The sequence below is a fragment of the Vicugna pacos genome, chromosome 11 (genome assembly GCF_048564905.1).
Source record: "Vicugna pacos chromosome 11, VicPac4, whole genome shotgun sequence".
In the NCBI taxonomy this organism is placed as follows: domain Eukaryota; kingdom Metazoa; phylum Chordata; class Mammalia; order Artiodactyla; family Camelidae; genus Vicugna; species Vicugna pacos.
In genome coordinates this window covers 36,122,529-36,140,044 of record NC_132997.1, presented here as the reverse complement: position 1 = coordinate 36,140,044, position 17,516 = coordinate 36,122,529, and the positions used below count along the sequence as shown (strand labels likewise).

Here is a 17,516-nt window from a genome sequence, read left to right as displayed (position 1 = left end):
AAACCTGTCCCTCTCCCACAGTTCTTATCATCACTGTTCTTTCTTCTGACACTTTAGGATACACGGGATTGTAGCAAAGCTCCCCAGGGGAAAGCAGATTCAGTGCTCTGGGGATAGAAGTCGATGAGGACCCACCTTGGCTGTGCTGAGCAGGAGAACTTCCCTGGTGAGTGACTCCCACTGAGACCTACTGCCCCGCTTCAACTGTCTCCTAGGGATTCAGGGACAACCCCACTGTCCTGTGAGCAGACCGCTTTCTACCCAAGTCTACATCACACGCACACAAGGCAACATGAATTACAATATCTCTTGTACATTGCACTGATTGTCAAAGTCTTTTATTTAAGTAGATATTTACAAACGCAGACGGTTGGAGGGAGAGAGGAAGGGACAGAGGTGGACACAGATGGGGGCTGGACACAGAAGAACACACGTCTGTGTATCCCAAGTGACGACTTCCACTCAGTGGCTCAATTTCTGTTTGTGAATTAAAGTGTATTGAGATTAGAGCTGAAACGAGATTGAAGAAAAAAACCAAACCTCTATAGCTTAAAGAAATCCTCACTTTCTAAAACATGTTCTGAGGAGGGCTAAATTGGGAAGGAGCACTTTGGAATGGAACAGTGTTTCTCAGAAGCAGTGACATCCCTCCCTCTGGTGGCCGTACGGGGAATGGCATGTGAGCTGCTGGCTCCATGGATGTCGGACAAACAGGCAACATTCACACAAACACAAAATCAGTCTCACTGCTGGAAGAAAACAAATCCTCTAAGGTCAAAATTTGGGCTTGCCTTCTAAGTCCTTGTCTTGATCATGCCATGAGCGGCCACTTACCAAGGGTGGGGTCTCAGGGAGTGTTGATGGAGGCCCTGAGCTGGGCCCTGGGTCCACAGCAGACAAGAGGGAGGAGGCCGCTGCCTCACAGGACCTGCAGGGAGAGGGTGGGAACGTGTTGGGGCCACTTGTCCACATCCCCGCCCTGTGTGTCTGGTGCAGAGAAGTGAGTCTATCCAAACAGAGACATGTAGGGCACTTTGAAGTTTCTATTAACCATAAAACACAGACACAACAGGCCGCAAGGAATATGTTATCACCTCTAAGAATAATCCGGAATTGTAAATCACAGACACCTCAGGAAGAGTGGGCGGCCCGGCCCTGAAGGCGGCGGGAGGCAGCCGAGCCAGACGGATACTTACAGCGCGTCCCTCTGCTCTGGCTCTGGCTCTGGCTCTGGCTCTGGCTCTGGCTCTGGCTCTGGCTCTGGCGCTGTCGCAGGCAGGAGAGCTGGAGCTGGCGCTCCACCCAGAGGGGTTTCCCCAGCGGGTTCTGGAGCTGGTGCTGTAGCTCCAAGAAGGGAAACTCTCATCAATAGGACTGCTTTCCCACGTGTCTCCCAAAGCCAGGGGAGCCCTCACTGCTACTCAATCAAATCTCACTCCAGGATTCCACCCCCAGGGAGTCTTCCCAGGCTCTGCTCTGTGGGGTCCAGTGCCGTCCCCTCCCCACCCACCAGATCCCCCACCCTGCATCCTCCTCACCATCACTGTCTGCCTCTGGGAGTTCCAGTTGCTCCAGCTGTGCCAGGAGGAGGTGGGCCTGCTGCTCCAGGTCTGAGCCAGGCATGCTGAGCTCTACGTAAGCTACAACGGTCTTCAGGCATGGGAATTCTGGAGGCTGGTGGAAGTCGTCTGGGTACTGGAACAGCCAGGTGCCCAGGATGGAGGCCATGGCCCTGGGTGCAGTCAGGGGGACACCAGAGTCAGAGGCTTAGCCTTTCCTACCACATTGGGCTCCCAGGGTAGCCCTGCAGGGACCGGGGACTTTTTGCCTTTGGCTCCTGCCCATCCAGAGGCCGGCTCTGCTCCATGTCCCATCTCAGCTGGCAGTGTGGGCAGAGGCGGGCTTGGACACAGAGGAGGGGCTGCTACAAGCCTTCTGAAGGGACAGCACTGGCTCAATGGCGTGACCACCTGTCCACTGCTTCAGGGACACCTGTCACACTGCTATGTCCCTCTCCCTGCCCCTCCCCACTGGATGGCACGTCTGTGAGGACAGGCAGGCTGTGTGCTCTGCGCACTGCCCTCTAAGGGACACAGGAGCTGCTCTATGAGTGCCTGAGCCAGGAGGGAACAGACAGGCTGTGTCGGCCATCCAGGCTGCCCACGGGCCTCCTCACTCCTCAGACTTTAGCTCCTGCACCTGCTGGCTGCACAATCCTCCAGGGACCCTGCCTGGGTCTCCTTCTGCCCCTGCCACTCAGCATCATCAGGATGGGCTCAGCTGTCCCCTGAGGCTCCCTGGGTCCCCTGAGCACCAGCTGAGTCCCCACCATTGAGGCTACACTAGTTGGTGGGCACGATGCTCTCTACCCCTTGTGGTCTGTGTCTCCCAAAGGGCGTGTGGGCAGGGATGGGATGGATAGGGGATGCTTGTGGGTTTTCTTCACTTTTGACTCTGTCCTCTGACCTCCCAGATGCCCCTCACAGTGCCACAGTCGCATCCACAGCTCTCTGGGTCTTGTCTCTTCTTTGCCAGGGGAAGCCCTAGGACTTCTGCTCTCAAGCCAGACTCACAGGATATGCGGGATCCAGGATCCCGCCCACCTCTGCCCAACCAGAGAGCCCATAGCTTCACACACTATTTGGGGAAGGAGTCCTTCCCGCTTCAATCCAAGAGACTCACTGCTTCAGCTGGTGCAGGGGTCCCCCGTCCTCTTCCGTAACAGGGAGGACGCATCCGTATCTAGAGGAGAGCAGGAAGGCGTCACATGGACTGTCCCGAACACACTAGCTGGATGTGCTGTCTAGTGTGACAGTGTGACACCCGAGAGAATGGAAGCCCTGGAGGGCAGAGCTGATGTCTGCTCGATGTATTAAATGATGGTTGTTCCTAGAAAAGCCCCTGTCCCTGGGGGCCCTTTCTATACATTTGAGGAATGAGTGAGTGAGCCCACCTGGCCCCAAGGCGCACATCTCAGTGGGCCTGGGACCCCACTTGTCCCTCCCAGGGATCACTGTTCTCACTCTCCCAGGACAGGGACAGCTAATGGCGTCACCGATCCCCTTTGAAATGGGAAAACAGTTCCACCCGTGGCCAAAGTCCCAGTGACACAGGAGGCAGACGCTAGCTCTTGGGCAGGAGGACAATGAAATTCGCACAACCACAGCCCCACCAGCTGCCCTTTCCGTGAGCCAGGTCCCCGGAGAGCACCTTCCATGAAGATCTCCCTCTGTTCCTACCCTCCTAGGGCCTGATCCTCTCTTGACCCCAGCGTGCAGGGGGGACACTGAGGCTCAGAGAGGTAGAGGAACAATGCCTCATGGCTCTGATGGTAGGTGGCCAGGTCCCCAATGTCCCATGAAGACACAGTGCTCACCTTTGGAACAGATGGTCCAGCACCTGCTGGGCGGTGGCAAGAGCTCGATAATTGCCCAGAAATGTGTTCACGTAAGAGGGGTGCCCGCCCAGGACGGCAGGCACCAGCTTTGCCACCAGCTTCTCCAGCCTGTGTCGCTGGAGGCTCCAAGCCCTGTAGGCCTCATCCCCGCTCCCTGATGGTCCAGCTCCCCCCTGGGGTGGAAAGAGGAAAGACATGGATCAGAGGCAGCACCGGGGACCCCCAGGCACTTGGGGCTGGAGATTAGACCGAATCCTCAAGCCTCAAGCTCTTGTGCCTGAGGTGGAACAGGGGAGCCCTGAAGCAGATCCTAGGTTCTCGGCATCACCAGTACCTGGGGCGAAGGGCGATGATGAAATGCATCAGTGTCTCAGATCCCTGTGTCGGCACCACAGTGCCGGCCCCTCCCTGCATGGACCACATCATCCCCGTGACTGCTGTCACAGCATCCCATTCTAGGGATGAGAACACAGCGGCTGAGCCTGGGGTGGGAGGGCTCAGGATCTTCAGGTTAATGTGGACACGTGGGGATGGAGAAGAAACAGGACAACGTGTAGAAAAATGCAGAAATACCCTTGACTTCACATAGACTGAAGTTCTGTCCGAGTCTCTTTCTGAGATTCGGACTCATATGTGGGCACTGACTTTGCGTCTGGCCAAGGCAGGGCCTGGGTTGTGACGGCAGATGGGGGAGACGGGGCATCAGATGCCTTTGCCAGCAGCTCTCTTAAGAGGCAGCCCAGGGGAGTAGCGGGGCAGCAGCGGGGCCCGGGGCTTCCTGGGTGTGGAGTCTCCTCGCTCGCACTCACCCTGAGCGCGTCCTGGGCTCTGCTGCTCTCGTGGGGCACCTGCGCCTCCTGCAGGGAGGTGGAGCGGGGATCTCCGTGGACCAGGTCCTGTCCCGTCCCGTGTGTGGAGTCCTGTAAATACAGTGCCCAGAGGCCAGGCAGGAGCCTCAGAGCCCTGTCTGGTTCTCCGACCCACTAGACATCTCCAGTCCTGACACACATCCACCACTGTCTGCACAGACCTCCTTCAGGGGCAGAAAAGCTGACAAAGTGGGTGCCTTGTATTCCCGTTGACCCAGAGATGATGCCCCTCAGGAGTCCTCTTTCCCCCTTATCAGCCCTGTCCTTGGGTGCGGCCATGACAGGACCACCGGGTCACCAAGTGTTCAACAAGCCATTCCTGCCCAGAGGGGACACCTCCTCTCAAGTCCCCCTTCAGCGACATGGAGATGAGGGAAAGTGGGCCTGCCCAGGGAGGGCCCCCCATGGAGGCCGGTCCCAGACTGGCCTTCTCCAGGCCACCCAGCGTTACCTTAGGTGACCTCCTCAAAATAGGCCACAGGCGCCTGGGTGGAGGGTTCCACAGATGCCTACAGCCACCGAAGAACCTCGCAGTCCAGGGTTTCCTGGCGGAGAAGCCCCGGGAGACCGGGAAACAAGAGGAGAACATCCTGTGTCTTCAACTGTCTCCAGCCAAGTGCGCTGGCTCTGGAGCTGTTGTCCAAATGTGGGTGCCTGGTAACCAGGTTCCATTTCGGTTGGGGTCTGTTAAGGAGGTGATGTCACTTCCTGGGGTCCACTTCCTGGAACCCCCTCCTCAGAAGACACCTCCACATGAGCCCTCTGGGCTGCTTGCCTGCTCACGCCCTTCTCCACGCAAACCCGCACCTTGCACAGTTAGAGCAGCCCCGCCGTCTCTATAGCTGCCGGGGGAGGTTCTGCAGGCAGCTTTGAGGAGACGCCCTGGCTTCCAGAATCCACTCCTCATCCTTACCTGTTCTCCATCCTGGGGAAGTCCTGGTGTGTGTCCAGGCCGGTGTGTCTCCCCAGCTGCCCAGTGGGAATGATTCTAGAAAGTACTTCTAGGGATGTCCTCAGGTGCAAGTGGAATAAGGCCTAAAAAATTGGAGAGTCATGTCACCTGTAGGTGTTGCCTGCAACCCAAGTTATCTTCCTCTGACTTCCTCCTCCACGTCTGTTCCTCTTATGATGGGATGCGATAATTCTTATTCAATGTCATTGTACACGGGTGTCTATGTGTGTGTCTTTGTATATGTGTGTGTGTGTGTGTGTGTGTGTGTGTGTGTGTGTGTGTGTGTGTGTCTTTGTAAACCAGTGCTCACACTCTGTGTCGCCAGCAGGAAACTGTCCCCACACAGGAGAAATGGGCAATAGCATCCTGAGGTCTGAGGGTTTCGGTTTTCTAAAGCAAACCGAGTGAGAAAGTCTGAGGCCCTTGCTGGAAGGTTAGAGCTCATGAGTCAAGGCCACGCAGGTAGCAGGGCTGGAACTGGGATCAGAGACAGCCTGTGTCCACTGTGCACACTCAGTAGCACAGTCCTGGGAGCAGGAAAACTGTCCGCTTCTCTGATTACACAGTCTGGCAGGCTGAACTTCTCCAGCTGGATATGCAGTGACCCAGGGACAGATGGGCAGATGGTGGCTGACATCGGTAGAGTGACGTGACCATCTCATAGGCTGCTTCCCTGCATTCAGGGAGCTTCCGTCCAGGTAGGAGGAAGGCCAGCGAGTAAACTGAACGACAAGGAAGGATGTGATCAGGAAGTAATCTTTGTTCTGATGGACTACAATGGGGACGTGAGAGAGAGCAAGGCCACGGGCAGCATGGCATGGAGGAAATGACAGTAGGGGCCTCATGACCGGGGGGCCCAAGATTCTCAACTCGGCATCAGAGATAGCAAGGTCAGGGCGAGAGGGTGCCCACCCACAGGGAGCTGGCCTCTACCTCTAGCTCCGTGTGGCGGTCTGGCCTAGCTGCTTACCAAGGTCACTTCCTCCTGTTCGTGGGCACAGATGCGGCTGGACTCCATTTCCCGGCCTCCCTCACAGTCGGGCACGCTCAGCTGTTGAGGTCTGACGGTGGCATGTGAACTTCAGCACAGCCCATAAAAACCTCCTACACGTTCTCCTTCACGTCCTTGAGACCTGAGAAGCCATACGTCGAAATGATAGATTCAGTGGATAAAAAGAACCTGGATCCCTGAACTCTGGCTAGGAGAAGAGCTACCCACCAAGGAAGATAAGCCCCTTTTGGACGTTACGCAAGTGAAGAAAAGCCCGGGATTGTATTAAGCCACTGAGATATTGGGGGTTCCATGTTCAGGCAGCTCCCACGAGACCGATTCACTGAAGTCACTGTGTCATTGCCACGGCTGCTCATTTGGCCCTTTCTCAGCCTTATCATATTACCACTTACCTTTTGACTTTCAGGTCACTTTTCCTTCCTATAGGTCCCACTCCCTCAAGTGGGATGGCAACAGGGCAGTCAGAGGTCTGCCCTTGTAAGGTGAGTGCTTTCTCTGTTCTCTGCTCCTTAAAGTGGATTCTGCCTTCACTGCTGTAGCATGTCAATGGATGCTCTTAGGGCCCTTGAAGCCATTTGTACTCTTAGGTGCTTTCTCTTTCAGTTCGCTTAGACGACATGCTTTCTGGACTAGCACGAATACAGTCCTTATCTCAGGCCTTCCCCAAATTGTGATCATGTCTGAACTAGCGGGGCCCGGCTGAGTAGGACAGAACTGCCCAGACGCTGCTGTAGCTGCTTATTTCCATGTCCGACTGTATGCTTTTTCAGGACAAGGAGTATTTCTTGGGCACCAGGCACAGTATCAGGCACACAGGAGGCGTTCAACGAACGCTCGCTGAAGGAACGAATAGGGTCACTCCATGTCGTCAAACACACCGGGATGCTATGGAAAGAATCCGCAGCTTTTGTTTTCCCCCTCCACTTTTTGGTATTTTACTTAAAAAGGTTGATTTATATAGACAGGCATTTGGGCAATTGATTAATCTTTCTTCATCATTTTGTCAATTTCCCGTGGAGAGCACAACTTGTCAGTGATACGTGAACATGCATTTATTCTTTGGAACAATGTCTTTGGCTGTGAGCTACCACAAGATCTCGTATGTATTTCCCTGTGCCATACAGTATAATCTTGTTCATCTATTCTGCATCTGCCTGTCAGTATCTGCACATTTCCAACTCCCAGTCTGTCCCGTCCCACGCCCCTGCCCCTTGGCAACCACAAGTTTGTTTTCTATTTCTATGAGTGTGTCTGTTTTGTATTTATGTTCTTTTCTGTTTTTCCTTTTTTTCCCCTTCAAAACCATCTTTAAAGCAGCAGCCTAGGGAAGCCTGCTTCCAAGATGTCGAAGGCGTGGCCTGGGCCGCGCGCAGAATTGGGGCGGGGAGAGTGGCGGTATGGGCTGTGCGGGAAGGGCCAGAACAGGACGGGAGAAATCTGCGGAGCAGGGGCAGGGGAAGGGCTGGGCCAGGAGCGGAGAGCCCGGTTGGGGCGGTCTCGGCTGGGCGGGGTGAGCCGGGGCTGGGGGCGGCGTCGGCTGCGCGGGGAGAGCCGGGGCGGGGGTCGTTCTCGGCCGCGCCGGGAAAGCCGGGGCTTAGGGCGGGGGGCGATCTCGGCTGCGCCGGGACAGCTGGGGTGGGGGGCGTCCTCGGGCGCGCGGGGAGAGCCGGGGTCGGGGTCGGTCTAGGCCTCGCCGGTAAAGCCGGGGCATGTGGCGTGGGGCGATCTCGGCTGCGGCGTGACAGCTGTGGTGGGGGGCGGCCTTGGCCGCGCGGGGAAAGCCGGGGCGCGGGGAGAGCCGGGGCGGGGGTCGGTCTCGGCCGCGCCGGGAAAGCCGTGGTTGGGGCGTGGCGCGATCACGGCTGCGGCTGGACGGTCTGGTCCGGAGGCGTCCTTTGCCGTGTGAGGAGAGCCGCGGCGCGGGGAGAGCCGGGGTCGGGGTCGGTCTAGGCCTCGCCGGTAAAGCCGGGGCATGGGGCGTGGGGCGATCTCCGCTGCGGCGGGACAGCTGGGGTGTGGCGCGAACTTGGCGTGGCGGGGAGAGATGGGGCGGGGAGAGCCGGGGCGGGGGTCGTTCTCGGCCGCGGCGGGAAAGCCGGGTTTGGGGCAGGGCGCGATCTCGGCTGTGGCTGGACAGTCTGGTCCGGAGGTGGCCTCTGCCGCGCGGGCAGAGCCGGGGCGCGGGGAGAGCCGGGGCGGGGGTCGGTCTCCGCTGCGCAGATCATGGCGGGTGGGGCCTGCGGGCGGGCGGGATCCTGTGGACAGCGCTGAGACGCCTGCCGAGACTGTTGAGAGGCGCGCGCCTCCCGGATGCTTGGCCTGAGGTGGCGGCTGGGGGCTCGGTGCCTGCCTGGAGGCCGCAGGGTGAAGGCGGGCCTGGGGCTGGGGCTGGGGCTGGCGTCCCTCCAGCTCTGAGAAGGGACCCGCGCCCGCGCACTACCAGCTAGTCATCACCTGCAATGTCTCTGGGACTAGGTCCTCCAAGCATATCTCCAAGCTTGCCTATCACCAGGGTGTGGTCATTGTGACCTGTCCTGGCTGCCAGACACACCACACCATCCCCGACAACCTAGGGTGGTTCTCGGACCTGGATGGGAAGAGGAATATTAAAGAAATGCTGGCAGCCAGAAGGGAGAAGGTATGCCAAGTGGCTGGCAAGGGGGTCCAGGAGCTTCTTTTAGAGGCTGCGGGGTCCCCCAAACCCACCAGTGCTGTGGCAGGGGCTGAGGACCAGGATCCCACCCTACCTGGCAGGAAGGAGGCCAGCTGACCCACCTTCTGCCTTCAAGGAGGATACTCTGGCCCTGGGACGCTCTGGACGTGACTTGTTGTTGTTGTTGTTGTTGTTGTTGTTGTTGTTGTTGTTGTTGTTGTTATCAATAGCTATCAGTTGCAGATGTGGGGCCTGGGAGTCTCCTGCTTTCCCTGGCTCTGGAGTCAAAATGACTCCCGAGAACACTCTGAGGGCTGCAGCTGGGGCCTTCTGCAGCTGCAGGCCATGTCCCAGTGGGAAGGGGCTGGACATGGAGTCTGAGCCCCTCCTGGCTGCGGCTGTGTGGCCTTGGGCAGGTCACTTTGCCCCTGTGAGACTCTGTCTTCCTGTCTCGAGATGAAAATGCTCAGAGCGCCACCTTGTCAGGAGGACAGGCAGAAAGACAAGACTCAGAAGAGACATGGGGTGGCTCAGTCCTGTCCCAAATGTCAAGGCGCCCATCTTGCTGGCTCTCAGGGATTCCAGGAAAGGATGGCCAGTTAGCCAGTGAACTTCCTGGGTGCAGGACCAGCACCCCCACAACCCTCTGCAGATCTTGTCCCTCTGGCCAGACGCAAGGAGGCCCCACAGATCCTTCTGTGGCACCTGCTGTCCCCTGGACAGCCCTGGTGAACAAGTGCCAACCTCAGCCCTGACTTTTGGCCACTGGGCAAGCGGTCAGGAAACCAGGCCTCTCGCTGTCTCCACTGACAGGCCAGGCAGCCGTGGTGACAAAGGGAGTGGGTGCGAGGGGTGCTGTCTGATGGGCGGTGGGCCGCGTGCCCTGCATTTGTCTCCCAGCCTTGTTTGACTGTCTTCTCAGGATGTTCCTGTGTTTATGAGAGCGTGTTTACTTCCAGAAGCCTTCTGGGCAGTGTGAGCTTCAGCATTAAACAGCAGCCACCATCTTACAGGGTCCTGGCAGGATGCGCGCTCCCGGTTGCCGACCCCGTCGGCCCTGGGCCTCAGCATGGTTCTCCAGGCACTGGCAGTCTGTGCTCTGACCCGGTTACCCCTGTCCTTCCCCTTGACGAACAAGCCTGCATTATTCCAGCCCAGAGCCCCCCGTTCCATTTGTGAAGTCCAACCTGGAAGCTGAGCCAGCAGCCCCACCACGGCCTGCTCTCCCACAGAGGCCCCAGGCGACCCACTGGCCTTGAAATGCCTGAGCTGCAGGGCTGGGTAGTGGCTTGGCTGCCTAGCTGACCCCAGACGCTTAGGACCAGAATTTGGGGAGGTCCTGGGAGCTGGCTGGACTCTGAGAGTGCAGGGCTGGGCCTTGGAGGGCCACTGAGACCAATCCCGCCCTCCACGGATGTGGAAACGGAGGCCTGTGGTTTGGATAGGTATGCTAGCTGTTTTTTATTGTCTGTTTTCTGACACTTTGACACCTGGGTCCCACTGAGCCTGGAGGGGCTGCCCCTCCCAGCGCTAGTCAGTTCCTAGAGACAGTAGAAGATGCCAGTGAGCACACCCGGGGGGGGGGGACAGACAAGTAGGGGCAGCCCCTCCACCCAGAGATGCTGATTCCTCCCACCTGCTAGTCCTGCCTCCCTGTTGCTCCCCATGGAAACCACAGGAGAGGCTCTTGCCACTGTTTCACCTCCCCTGCCTCCTGACCCGCGAGGACCCTGCTGATGCCCCTCCAAGGACAATGCCCCATCTGCACGGATGCTTCTCAGCCCAGCCAGGGCCCAGTGGTCCAAGTGAGCCTACTTTGTGCGAGGCCAGGCTGCCACTGATTTCAAGACTTCAGAAGGACATCTCGGATGCGAAGGGACACATCACAGGAAGGTCCATATATTTTTCCTTCTAAGCCATGACTCAGGAGTAAAAGCAAAATAACATTGTGTTCAGATCCAAGAGACTCAGAGAGTTTGCCGCTCTCAGGCTGTCACTGAGAGTGAGGACGGGTGGTTTGAAGGAAGAAGTGAATGAATCCGAGAAGGAACGAGTGGAGAGTGAGACATGAGGGTGGGAAATGGGTGAGTGCAGGTCTGTCTGACAGTCATGACTGTGTAAATCAAGCATCGGGGGTTAGTAAGAACAATTATCATGACTAATGAGAAGGCAAAAACCTCTGTGGTTCAGTGTTGTGTCCTGGCCATCACCGGCCACCCTACCAGGGCTCAGGAAGCCTGAGCTGAGGTAGAAAGGGCAGAAAAAGTCTATACACTAGTCATTCCTATCCATCTGTGTAAGAAGAATTGCACACCATGAGCAAGTGGGAATGATTCCTGGAATGCAGGATGGCTTCACCCTAGCAAAATGCATGACAGTGTGAGGAGAAAAAACAGGATCATCTCAATGAATGCTGAGAAAGGAATGGATGAATTCACCAGCATCTTCTGAATTTCATGGAAACATGAGAAATTTAAAGGGTCATATTCACACAATGTTTTTTTTTTTCAATAACTCTAGCCCAACTGGATAATAACAATTTTTAGAAGTATCACAGCATTCTATACCACGTTATAGCACAATATCACTTCACTCTGTTCCTCATGCTATGGGTCGGTCTTTTAGAGCCTCATCAGAGAAATGGCTCAATTTAGTAGGGATGCTCATTGCAAGAAAAACATGCTTCTTTTATGCCATCGACTTAACATGGATTGTTGAAGAGAAACCCCCACCCCCATTATGACAGTCATGCAGAGCGGTATTTCTGCATGTGGTGACTGATTCATAAATTCAGTCCCATCGTGAAACTTCAGGTCCGTAGGATCTAATATTCTGACTTTGGATCCCTGAGGGAGTCAGAGGTGTCCCCTGAGACCTAGAGAGCAGAGCCACACAGTAGGAGAGTCAAGGGGGCCAAAATGAGAACAGAAGTGAGAGCAGATGGCGAGATGTGATGTGGGAGAGCCCTGGGATCATGTGGGTCCTGGCTGAGGGGCTCTGTGGGAAGGTCTTCAGGAGTAAAGGGCCTGGCAGGGGAGGAAGGTGCCTAGGTATGATGACCTCCTGTCAGGAAAGCTCCAGGAGAGCCCGCATTTCAAATACATTCCCCTGGCCTGTCCTATCTTCCCTCCCAACTCTATACATTCAGCAATACACGTCCATCTTCTTGGCCAAGTGCTGGGCTAGAGACCTGTAATTTGCTCAAGTCCAAGGTGTAGACTCTGCTCCCAGGTGGCTGAGCGTTCCTTATAATAAAGTCAAGGGTAAGCCATTGTAGGTAGAGGAGCAGGTAATTAAAATCAAAACCTGTCCCTCTCCCACAGTTCTTATCATCACTGTTCTTTCTTCTGACACTTTAGGATACACGGGATTGTAGCAAAGCTCCCCAGGGGAAAGCAGATTCAGTGCTCTGGGGATAGAAGTCGATGAGGACCCACCTTGGCTGTGCTGAGCAGGAGAACTTCCCTGGTGAGTGACTCCCACTGAGACCTACTGCCCCGCTTCAACTGTCTCCTAGGGATTCAGGGACAACCCCACTGTCCTGTGAGCAGACCGCTTTCTACCCAAGTCTACATCACACGCACACAAGGCAACATGAATTACAATATCTCTTGTACATTGCACTGATTGTCAAAGTCTTTTATTTAAGTAGATATTTACAAACGCAGACGGTTGGAGGGAGAGAGGAAGGGACAGAGGTGGACACAGATGGGGGCTGGACACAGAAGAACACACGTCTGTGTATCCCAAGTGACGACTTCCACTCAGTGGCTCAATTTCTGTTTGTGAATTAAAGTGTATTGAGATTAGAGCTGAAACGAGATTGAAGAAAAAAACCAAACCTCTATAGCTTAAAGAAATCCTCACTTTCTAAAACATGTTCTGAGGAGGGCTAAATTGGGAAGGAGCACTTTGGAATGGAACAGTGTTTCTCAGAAGCAGTGACATCCCTCCCTCTGGTGGCCGTACGGGGAATGGCATGTGAGCTGCTGGCTCCATGGATGTCGGACAAACAGGCAACATTCACACAAACACAAAATCAGTCTCACTGCTGGAAGAAAACAAATCCTCTAAGGTCAAAATTTGGGCTTGCCTTCTAAGTCCTTGTCTTGATCATGCCATGAGCGGCCACTTACCAAGGGTGGGGTCTCAGGGAGTGTTGATGGAGGCCCTGAGCTGGGCCCTGGGTCCACAGCAGACAAGAGGGAGGAGGCCGCTGCCTCACAGGACCTGCAGGGAGAGGGTGGGAACGTGTTGGGGCCACTTGTCCACATCCCCGCCCTGTGTGTCTGGTGCAGAGAAGTGAGTCTATCCAAACAGAGACATGTAGGGCACTTTGAAGTTTCTATTAACCATAAAACACAGACACAACAGGCCGCAAGGAATATGTTATCACCTCTAAGAATAATCCGGAATTGTAAATCACAGACACCTCAGGAAGAGTGGGCGGCCCGGCCCTGAAGGCGGCGGGAGGCAGCCGAGCCAGACGGATACTTACAGCGCGTCCCTCTGCTCTGGCTCTGGCTCTGGCTCTGGCTCTGGCTCTGGCTCTGGCTCTGGTGCTGTCGCAGGCAGGAGAGCTGGAGCTGGCGCTCCACCCAGAGGGGTTTCCCCAGCGGGTTCTGGAGCTGGTGCTGTAGCTCCAAGAAGGGAAACTCTCATCAATAGGACTGCTTTCCCACGTGTCTCCCAAAGCCAGGGGAGCCCTCACTGCTACTCAATCAAATCTCACTCCAGGATTCCACCCCCAGGGAGTCTTCCCAGGCTCTGCTCTGTGGGGTCCAGTGCCGTCCCCTCCCCACCCACCAGATCCCCCACCCTGCATCCTCCTCACCATCACTGTCTGCCTCTGGGAGTTCCAGTTGCTCCAGCTGTGCCAGGAGGAGGTGGGCCTGCTGCTCCAGGTCTGAGCCAGGCATGCTGAGCTCTACGTAAGCTACAACGGTCTTCAGGCATGGGAATTCTGGAGGCTGGTGGAAGTCGTCTGGGTACTGGAACAGCCAGGTGCCCAGGATGGAGGCCATGGCCCTGGGTGCAGTCAGGGGGACACCAGAGTCAGAGGCTTAGCCTTTCCTACCACATTGGGCTCCCAGGGTAGCCCTGCAGGGACCGGGGACTTTTTGCCTTTGGCTCCTGCCCATCCAGAGGCCGGCTCTGCTCCATGTCCCATCTCAGCTGGCAGTGTGGGCAGAGGCGGGCTTGGACACAGAGGAGGGGCTGCTACAAGCCTTCTGAAGGGACAGCACTGGCTCAATGGCGTGACCACCTGTCCACTGCTTCAGGGACACCTGTCACACTGCTATGTCCCTCTCCCTGCCCCTCCCCACTGGATGGCACGTCTGTGAGGACAGGCAGGCTGTGTGCTCTGCGCACTGCCCTCTAAGGGACACAGGAGCTGCTCTATGAGTGCCTGAGCCAGGAGGGAACAGACAGGCTGTGTCGGCCATCCAGGCTGCCCACGGGCCTCCTCACTCCTCAGACTTTAGCTCCTGCACCTGCTGGCTGCACAATCCTCCAGGGACCCTGCCTGGGTCTCCTTCTGCCCCTGCCACTCAGCATCATCAGGATGGGCTCAGCTGTCCCCTGAGGCTCCCTGGGTCCCCTGAGCACCAGCTGAGTCCCCACCATTGAGGCTACACTAGTTGGTGGGCACGATGCTCTCTACCCCTTGTGGTCTGTGTCTCCCAAAGGGCGTGTGGGCAGGGATGGGATGGATAGGGGATGCTTGTGGGTTTTCTTCACTTTTGACTCTGTCCTCTGACCTCCCAGATGCCCCTCACAGTGCCACAGTCGCATCCACAGCTCTCTGGGTCTTGTCTCTTCTTTGCCAGGGGAAGCCCTAGGACTTCTGCTCTCAAGCCAGACTCACAGGATATGCGGGATCCAGGATCCCGCCCACCTCTGCCCAACCAGAGAGCCCATAGCTTCACACACTATTTGGGGAAGGAGTCCTTCCCGCTTCAATCCAAGAGACTCACTGCTTCAGCTGGTGCAGGGGTCCCCCGTCCTCTTCCGTAACAGGGAGGACGCATCCGTATCTAGAGGAGAGCAGGAAGGCGTCACATGGACTGTCCCGAACACACTAGCTGGATGTGCTGTCTAGTGTGACAGTGTGACACCCGAGAGAATGGAAGCCCTGGAGGGCAGAGCTGATGTCTGCTCGATGTATTAAATGATGGTTGTTCCTAGAAAAGCCCCTGTCCCTGGGGGCCCTTTCTATACATTTGAGGAATGAGTGAGTGAGCCCACCTGGCCCCAAGGCGCACATCTCAGTGGGCCTGGGACCCCACTTGTCCCTCCCAGGGATCACTGTTCTCACTCTCCCAGGACAGGGACAGCTAATGGCGTCACCGATCCCCTTTGAAATGGGAAAACAGTTCCACCCGTGGCCAAAGTCCCAGTGACACAGGAGGCAGACGCTAGCTCTTGGGCAGGAGGACAATGAAATTCGCACAACCACAGCCCCGCCAGCTGCCCTTTCCGTGAGCCAGGTCCCCGGAGAGCACCTTCCATGAAGATCTCCCTCTGTTCCTACCCTCCTAGGGCCTGATCCTCTCTTGACCCCAGCGTGCAGGGGGGACACTGAGGCTCAGAGAGGTAGAGGAACAATGCCTCATGGCTCTGATGGTAGGTGGCCAGGTCCCCAATGTCCCATGAAGACACAGTGCTCACCTTTGGAACAGATGGTCCAGCACCTGCTGGGCGGTGGCAAGAGCTCGATAATTGCCCAGAAATGTGTTCACGTAAGAGGGGTGCCCGCCCAGGACGGCAGGCACCAGCTTTGCCACCAGCTTCTCCAGCCTGTGTCGCTGGAGGCTCCAAGCCCTGTAGGCCTCATCCCCGCTCCCTGATGGTCCAGCTCCCCCCTGGGGTGGAAAGAGGAAAGACATGGATCAGAGGCAGCACCGGGGACCCCCAGGCACTTGGGGCTGGAGATTAGACCGAATCCTCAAGCCTCAAGCTCTTGTGCCTGAGGTGGAACAGGGGAGCCCTGAAGCAGATCCTAGGTTCTCGGCATCACCAGTACCTGGGGCGAAGGGCGATGATGAAATGCATCAGTGTCTCAGATCCCTGTGTCGGCACCACAGTGCCGGCCCCTCCCTGCATGGACCACATCATCCCCGTGACTGCTGTCACAGCATCCCATTCTAGGGATGAGAACACAGCGGCTGAGCCTGGGGTGGGAGGGCTCAGGATCTTCAGGTTAATGTGGACACGTGGGGATGGAGAAGAAACAGGACAACGTGTAGAAAAATGCAGAAATACCCTTGACTTCACATAGACTGAAGTTCTGTCCGAGTCTCTTTCTGAGATTCGGACTCATATGTGGGCACTGACTTTGCGTCTGGCCAAGGCAGGGCCTGGGTTGTGACGGCAGATGGGGGAGACGGGGCATCAGATGCCTTTGCCAGCAGCTCTCTTAAGAGGCAGCCCAGGGGAGTAGCGGGGCAGCAGCAGGGCCCGGGGCTTCCTGGGTGTGGAGTCTCCTCGCTCGCACTCACCCTGAGCGCGTCCTGGGCTCTGCTGCTCTCGTGGGGCACCTGCGCCTCCTGCAGGGAGGTGGAGCGGGGATCTCCGTGGACCAGGTCCTGTCCCGTCCCGTGTGTGGAGTCCTGTAAATACAGTGCCCAGAGGCCAGGCAGGAGCCTCAGAGCCCTGTCTGGTTCTCCGACCCACTAGACATCTCCAGTCCTGACACACATCCACCACTGTCTGCACAGACCTCCTTCAGGGGCAGAAAAGCTGACAAAGTGGGTGCCTTGTATTCCCGTTGACCCAGAGATGATGCCCCTCAGGAGTCCTCTTTCCCCCTTATCAGCCCTGTCCTTGGGTGCGGCCATGACAGGACCACCGGGTCACCAAGTGTTCAACAAGCCATTCCTGCCCAGAGGGGACACCTCCTCTCAAGTCCCCCTTCAGCGACATGGAGATGAGGGAAAGTGGGCCTGCCCAGGGAGGGCCCCCCATGGAGGCCGGTCCCAGACTGGCCTTCTCCAGGCCACCCAGCGTTACCTTAGGTGACCTCCTCAAAATAGGCCACAGGCGCCTGGGTGGAGGGTTCCACAGACGCCTACAGCCACCGAAGAACCTCGCAGTCCAGGGTTTCCTGGCGGAGAAGCCCCGGGAGACCGGGAAACAAGAGGAGAACATCCTGTGTCTTCAACTGTCTCCAGCCAAGTGCGCTGGCTCTGGAGCTGTTGTCCAAATGTGGGTGCCTGGTAACCAGGTTCCATTTCGGTTGGGGTCTGTTAAGGAGGTGATGTCACTTCCTGGGGTCCACTTCCTGGAACCCCCTCCTCAGAAGACACCTCCACATGAGCCCTCTGGGCTGCTTGCCTGCTCACGCCCTTCTCCACGCAAACCCGCACCTTGCACAGTTAGAGCAGCCCCGCCGTCTCTATAGCTGCCGGGGGAGGTTCTGCAGGCAGCTTTGAGGAGACGCCCTGGCTTCCAGAATCCACTCCTCATCCTTACCTGTTCTCCATCCTGGGGAAGTCCTGGTGTGTGTCCAGGCCGGTGTGTCTCCCCAGCTGCCCAGTGGGAATGATTCTAGAAAGTACTTCTAGGGATGTCCTCAGGTGCAAGTGGAATAAGGCCTAAAAAATTGGAGAGTCATGTCACCTGTAGGTGTT

At 56.8% G+C, this 17,516-nt stretch overlaps 2 protein-coding genes across 2 annotated transcripts; both read right to left on the bottom strand.

The window, feature by feature from the left end:
* Positions 1-319: 319 nt before the first annotated feature.
* LOC140699908 (uncharacterized) lies at positions 320-9,954 on the bottom strand. The gene is made up of 11 exons (XM_072972395.1): positions 9,895-9,954; positions 8,057-8,576; positions 5,873-5,990; positions 4,718-4,811; positions 4,207-4,317; positions 3,377-3,570; positions 2,683-2,742; positions 1,539-1,732; positions 1,197-1,338; positions 835-928; positions 320-477 (listed from the first exon to the last, which is right to left on the bottom strand). The coding sequence occupies exons 1-11, from the start codon at positions 9,952-9,954 to the stop codon at positions 463-465; spliced, it is 1,602 nt and encodes a 533-aa protein (XP_072828496.1). The 3' UTR covers positions 320-462.
* A 2,615-nt stretch (positions 9,955-12,569) lies between these two features.
* Positions 12,570-17,077, bottom strand: LOC140699759 (ral guanine nucleotide dissociation stimulator-like). Its single transcript, XM_072972302.1, has 8 exons — positions 16,897-17,077; positions 16,386-16,496; positions 15,556-15,749; positions 14,862-14,921; positions 13,718-13,911; positions 13,382-13,517; positions 13,020-13,113; positions 12,570-12,695 (listed from the first exon to the last, which is right to left on the bottom strand). The coding sequence occupies exons 1-8, from the start codon at positions 17,032-17,034 to the stop codon at positions 12,690-12,692; spliced, it is 933 nt and encodes a 310-aa protein (XP_072828403.1). The 5' UTR covers positions 17,035-17,077; the 3' UTR covers positions 12,570-12,689.
* Positions 17,078-17,516: the final 439 nt, after the last annotated feature.

What these genes read in the sequence shown, in the direction of transcription:
- LOC140699908 (XM_072972395.1), bottom strand. Translation starts at nt 9,954, where the DNA reads ATGCTGAGGCCCAGGGCCGACGGGGTCGGCAACCGGGAGCGCGCATCC. An exon ending in CTGGACCATCTGTTCCAAAG is followed by an intron (nt 2,743 to 3,376) that starts GTGAGCACTGTG and finishes GCTCTCCTCTAG; the next exon opens with ATACGGATGCGTCCTCCCTG. An exon ending in CCCCTGCACCAGCTGAAGCA is followed by an intron (nt 1,733 to 2,682) that starts GTGAGTCTCTTG and finishes GACTGCACCCAG; the next exon opens with GGCCATGGCCTCCATCCTGG.
- LOC140699759 (XM_072972302.1), bottom strand. Translation starts at nt 17,034, where the DNA reads ATGTTCTCCTCTTGTTTCCCGGTCTCCCGGGGCTTCTCCGCCAGGAAA. An exon ending in CTGGACCATCTGTTCCAAAG is followed by an intron (nt 14,922 to 15,555) that starts GTGAGCACTGTG and finishes GCTCTCCTCTAG; the next exon opens with ATACGGATGCGTCCTCCCTG. An exon ending in CCCCTGCACCAGCTGAAGCA is followed by an intron (nt 13,912 to 14,861) that starts GTGAGTCTCTTG and finishes GACTGCACCCAG; the next exon opens with GGCCATGGCCTCCATCCTGG.